The 6,000-nt window shown below is 45.3% G+C and overlaps 1 protein-coding gene across 1 annotated transcript in view; it reads right to left on the bottom strand.

The window, feature by feature from the left end:
* Nucleotides 1-3,393: 3,393 nt before the first annotated feature.
* Nucleotides 3,394-6,000, bottom strand: part of celsr3 (cadherin, EGF LAG seven-pass G-type receptor 3) — a 95,908-nt gene continuing 93,301 nt past the window's right edge. Inside the window, exons 36-37 of the mRNA XM_061075260.1 lie at nucleotides 3,859-4,903; nucleotides 3,394-3,421 (exon numbers count right to left, since the gene is read on the bottom strand). Coding sequence (XP_060931243.1) covers nucleotides 3,394-3,421; nucleotides 3,859-4,903 — 1,073 coding nt within the window. The remainder of the gene's footprint in view (nucleotides 3,422-3,858; nucleotides 4,904-6,000) is intronic.

The raw sequence follows: 6,000 nt of genomic DNA, 5'->3' as shown, positions 1-6,000 counted from the left end.
AGTTTTCTCTTATCTGCTTTGAGCCTCCAAAACGTCTGCTCTCATGAATATCAAACAGAACACAAACACACACTCACTCAGGAAAAATACAAACATACAGTCTTTGGAATAAGCGTTTTTTTTTAATGTCCAACATTTTTCTGCGGTCACAGGGTACAGCTGTTTCCTGCCATCGGCAAGGGGATGGCAGGATAGCGACATCCCATAAAGAACACACATGTCAACAAAGACAATCTCCCATCCCTCCTCCTCCTCCTCTCCCCGCTGTGCTCTCCCTCTGTTTCTTTCTTCTGTCACTTTCATTATTTCAGAGCACATCACAACCAGCTTGTCTCAGCTCAGTCTTAGTGTCTCCCCCACCTGTGACTCCTATTGGTCCAAACTATATTAACCTGAAGCTGCAGTGTTCACTGCCTGACGCGTGTGAAAGCAGGTAAGTAATTGGAATTTGTGCTTGTGAAGCTTCAGCCTTGGATCTATGAAAGTGAAGAGGAAGAAAAAAGGTTTGATTTGGGATAAAACGGCACCATTTACACCCAGAGTGAATCTGTCAGTACAGACGTGTTGACATTCAGTCTAGAGGACCAACAGGTGTTTCTAACAGCAGCCATTAAAGATGCTCCGCCCACTAATTAACTTCATTTGTTACCTGTAAAAAAGTTGCATAGTGTTGCTTTAATAAACATTTATTTTTTCGATGTTAAGGCCAATGTTTAAAAGCTCAGGGAGGATCTTATATCGCCACTGGTTTGTAAATCTGTGTGTAAATAGACACATTTTACCTTCACATTCTCCTCTTTTCTTGTCCTCAAACTCCAGATCCGGAGAAACATTAAATGTAAACAAAAGGAACATCTGAACAAAATAAATAACAAATACTTCTTCAACAACCGCCTCGTACAAAATGGCAACATAAATAATCAATACAATGTCAATAAATTATCGATAGATAAAATAAATCTCATGTCTGTACAAGTTAAAGGTTTGTCTGTTGGGAAAAAAAATGGATCGTGAAAAAACTAAAAGGAAATTAAAGAGTAAGAGGGAATGAATGTAGGATTTTTTTTTTAGGTGTGCTGATCATTTAAAGGACTAGTTGGCAGCGTTCCCCTGCAGGAGCACTTGGCAATAACACATTCACAAGAAGAGTCATCTGTCACATCCCAGAGGAATGGGAATGACAGATTTTCACTTCCTCTCTAGTTGCATTAGTGTTGTAACAAGTATTTTTTGACTGACACAACGCTCCCCTTTCGTTTAGACACAGGCAACACAATCTGACAGAGCCGAAACCACAATTTCCTTGAGTTTTAACCACCCACTGCATTTTTGTCTTTCATGAAAATATTTTCACGTTGTTCACAATCGCTAAATCCCTCTCAAGACTGGCGAGGACTGCCTGCCTGTCTCCTTTTGCTTACAAATGCCAGTGTAGTGTTACCTTCAGGCGTTTTCTCCATGCTCGCTCCAACAGCTGCAGCAGCTGCAGGTGGAGAGACCTGCATCTCAAAACCACTTAAGAGGCTTTTAGGGCTGACATTACTGACATCTCCTCTCCTCTCCTCTCCTTTCCTCTCTCCTCTCCTCTATCCTCTCCTCACTCCTCTCCTCTATCCTCTCCTCTCCTCACTGCAAACTGCTGCCGAGCTGCAGAAGCTGTCAGATCATGAGACCGGATCTTTGTGCACCGCCCTAAACAACGAAAGCTAATCTGTATTAATTTGTTCTGCTTGGGATCTCTTCATTGACGACATCTCATGTTGGAGGAGATCAAAATTAGCATTAGCTCTTATTCAACAAAATAAAGCCTGTGCCTATATTTTGAGAAATGTGTCAAATATAAAAGACATTCTGAATTAAATTCACAGCAGCCGTGTTCAGCCAAAAACATTCTGGGATGGCAGTCATGTGCTAGAGATGCGAGCTGATACTGTTACAGGTTGATACCATGCTGGATATGTACTGCAGGTCTCCGAACACATGAGCACACTGCGATTCATAATATCTTCCCTCGGAGCTGCTCTCCTCCACGTTGACTTTAGACATGTTTCAATGGTACAATTAATAAGAAATAAAAAAGGAAATCAAGATAGAAAACAAAACTGTGAATTACATCCATAACGTTCACACCCTGCACAGTTTCAGCTTCATCACAGAAAACTTAGGATGGTTGATGTTTTATAGTGATATTAAGCAGTTGTCCCTTTGGCTTGGATTTGCACAGAACCTCTGTTCGAGAAGCTTCTATAAATAAGTCTCCTGGATGCTGCTGGAGAGATTTGACGGGGCCTGCGGCTTCTCCTGAGGCAGGCGGAGTCGCGATGCATCCGAATGCAAAGATACCTTAAATGGTTGTTACGTGATACAGCCTCATGCAGAGAGGCAGAGAGATATCTACCTTCACCCGCCAGGTCCCCAGAACACCAGAGATATGTTGTTGTGATATCAGTCGACTGATATGGTCTGCTTCAGACAGCACCAGGCACAAACACGCACAGACAGGTGAAGAGGTCACATTCATATACAGTGGATCACAATACACAGCACAACCTTGTGAAAGAGCTGACACGTTGACACCTTTACAAGCTGAACTCTGAACCTTCACGTGTTGTTTTACCTTCTTCTGCCCATTTCATTCCATCAAATCTATTCTCTTATTATAATCCCTTCCTCTATTTACAATCACTTCTCACTACTTGATATTTTCCCTTCAACCACATTTCGTGGTTTAGATAATCTCATCAGATACTATTGCCGGGCCCCTGACGCTGTACACAAAGTTGACGTGTTTGAGGAAAGGTTTCTGAGGAAATGTGTTTTCGGGGGAAGAAATTTGGGGGGTTTTCTGCTTCCTTTTTTTTTCTTCAAGGGGGAAATCTCTCCCTCAGCCACAAACAAGACTGCACTCGCACTGACCTCAATCACAACCTCACATGGACACAATCATTTAAAAAAAAAGAAAACATCACAAGAGATTTTGTCTTCATCCCTAATGAAAAAGATACAAAATGTATAAAAAATGTTATTTACAGTCTTTTCTTTTTTTGTCCCTTTAGACCGATCTTGTCTGGAATAGGCTGAAGTTTGTGTCTGAGATCTGAGGAATTTGTGTTGGACAGTTTCAGGTAGTAGAGGTGGTTGACTCATCGTCCAAAGAAACGTCAGAGATTACTGTAGGCAGAATGACTCGAAAAACTTTTGTACAATCTGCCTACAAACGTCCTCTTATCCTCTCAGTCTTTCTATCCGTCTCTGTCTCCTCTGTCTTTAGCTTGTTTCCCATCCTCCGATGTCTCAATGAACCCCAGGTGTTCAGGACCATCCGTGACCTTTGAACTTGTCCCTGGTGAGCCGAGCTCAGTCGCAATGCATAAAGGGATACGGAGGCTGTCATCAAGACTGTCCTTCACTTCTGTTGGCTCTGAGGTGAAGAGAGGGAAAAATTACTCGTTGTTAAATTCATACAGCAGAGAGAGAAAATATCACAGCTAAATGGAAGTGAGCTCCTAAAGCCATAGGGACAACGAGAGAGGAGGGAGATGGTGCTGGAAAATAGAACAAAACAGACAAGGGACCTGACGATAAAGAAGCTGAGCAGGGAGTGGAACTAAGGGAGCTGAGGAAAGTTAAGATGAAAAGACAGAAACAGAAAGAGAGAAGAGGTAAATAGTTGGAGAGTGGACATGATGCTGCGGAAGAGGACGTCTAAACATAGAGGAAAAGGGAGCATACATAGGAAACTACAATTTATAAGGGTGTTTACAGAGGATCAAAGTTCAGTTACAGACAGATGTAAAATAGAGGGGGACAGATGGAGGGTGAGTCGATGTTGATTTATTTATTGCAATACAAACTTACTCAGAGTCTGGGGAGACTTCAGATATGCTGTGGGAGGTGGCAGACTGGGGGGGAGAGGGGGAGTGTCCGTGGGCAGAGCCATTGGGTCCCGGGTTAGAGACCCCGGGGGCCGGAGGGAGGACAGTGGAACCGAAGGACGCCAGGATGGAGGACAGAATATCCAGGTGTTCACTGGATTGCGGTCGACTCAGAGGGTTGATATTTGAACTCGCGACCTGGGGCACAGTCTGACCCTGATACCTACACGGAGGAGCTGAGTCCAGTCGTCCCCTGGCGTGAGGGAGCTGCTCGTGTGGAGGCTCCTCGGAGATCGGGGGAGGAGGGGAGGCCGAGGGAGGCTGGTCGGGGTGTGAGGGCTGACGGGGAGGCAGAGTGCGAAGCCACTCCCGACAGGGCTGAGCCGAGGATCCCCCGCCATTGGTGTCCAGCTCCTCCCTCGACCTACTGCTCATCGCCGACCCCGCCAGGTGCTCCCGGGATGAGGCCTGCCGCCGGGTCAGCGTGTTCAGCTGCGACCTCGACCCGCTGAGGTATCCCTCCATTCCAGCTCCACTCAAGTCCTCCCTTGAGGCGTGGACGCTGCCTCCGTGGTGGTTGTCCAGTCTGTCCCTGGATCCTGACAAATTTTCCCTGGATGATGAGACTCGCTGGTGCTCAAGCCCCAAGCCCCCTAACCCTGGTCCCTGCCCCAGGCCCAGCTCCCTCCTCCTGGGTAAGAGATCCAGGTTGTCTCTGGAGCCCCTGGAGTCCAGTCGGTCCCTCGACCCCCCAACCGTCTGCCTACCGAGTGGATCCCTGGATAGCTGCCTCCTGGCAAGTGAGTCCAGTTGCTCCCTGGAGGAGTAGCGAGAGGCTGGCTGGGACAGAGAGCCCGTCCCTCCTCCGGCACCAGCTGTGGCAGAGTACATGCGACCATAGGAGGCAGCAGGAACACCTCGATGGCCCAGGGTAGAGGTTCTGTACCAGTTGAGCTCACTGGGGACTCGGCCCACAGTGGACAGACCCTGGAGTGCTGGGGGACAGCCCATACGATTCTTCAGGATGCCTGGAAGTAGACAATATGAACATGAGAAAAAGAGAAAAGACGACAAGTGAAATAAAATGAGCAAGACATTTGAATTCATAAAAAACTAATGGGATTCTATAACCGGGGAGATTGGACAGAAGTGTACTAAAGGGGTTAAAGATGAGGGTGGAAAAGACGTTTGTCGAGTGAAAACGATGTCAGAAGAAGGGGAAGAAAAGAGACAGAAGTCACGGATGAAGAGGAGTAGGAGACAGAAGTGTTTTGGACTAATTTATGACTGAGGTTTATGTCTCCCTACATTCACTGTTTATATTTGATGAATCATAATACCATCTGAGTAATCTGAAAAATCCTGCTGACAGCTCCTTTTTCTGTGTGTGTGTGTGCGAGTGTGTGTGTCAATGAGTTGTATGTTTTTGTTTAGTATTACGTTCCCTAGAATGCCATTTCAGCTTCCAGGGTACTTGTGTGATCTCCTATCTTTCTTTTCTCACTCCCTCTGTGCGTGTCTTTGCATGTGTGCTGCACCTGAGCATACTGACTGCACAGTATATATAAAAGTGTCACCCACGGTTTTAGGGCCTGCGTTGTATAAGTTATGTTTTATGCAGACAGGCCACTCTGCTGATTCCAGAAATAGTCTGCTGTGTGGGGGATACACGCACTCCTGCACGGTTAGCACATGTATGTTGAGAGTGAGTCATGACATGCCAACCATCTTATTATATTCTGACTTTGACTTCAGACAAACATGCTCTGTTTTGCAGACCCCAGTAAGTGGGTGCCAGGTCAAATGGAGGGCGATCAGAAACAGTTAAAATCTATTGCCCCATTTCATCATTGCATCAGTCAGACATGATGTCTGGAGACCTTTTACAGGCCACAGTCTGATATTCTAAATGCACTTACAAAAAATTTGCCTTTGAAGACTCATATGTAACACAATCATAAAAGGGGGCACTGGTAGATATTTAACAACGTAAAAAAAGGGAAAACAACTAAAACTCAATGTGTTATTGGTAATTTTCTGTTCATTTTTATGAGCTACATGGTTTTCATAACAAAAATATCATGTCTGCTGTATCTTTGTTATCCAATTTTCCAAAGTAATTGTC

Source organism: Limanda limanda, chromosome 7 (genome assembly GCF_963576545.1).
Source record: "Limanda limanda chromosome 7, fLimLim1.1, whole genome shotgun sequence".
In the NCBI taxonomy this organism is placed as follows: domain Eukaryota; kingdom Metazoa; phylum Chordata; class Actinopteri; order Pleuronectiformes; family Pleuronectidae; genus Limanda; species Limanda limanda.
The sequence above is the reverse complement of the archived record's forward strand: the minus strand, read 5'-3'. Positions and strand labels throughout refer to the sequence as shown.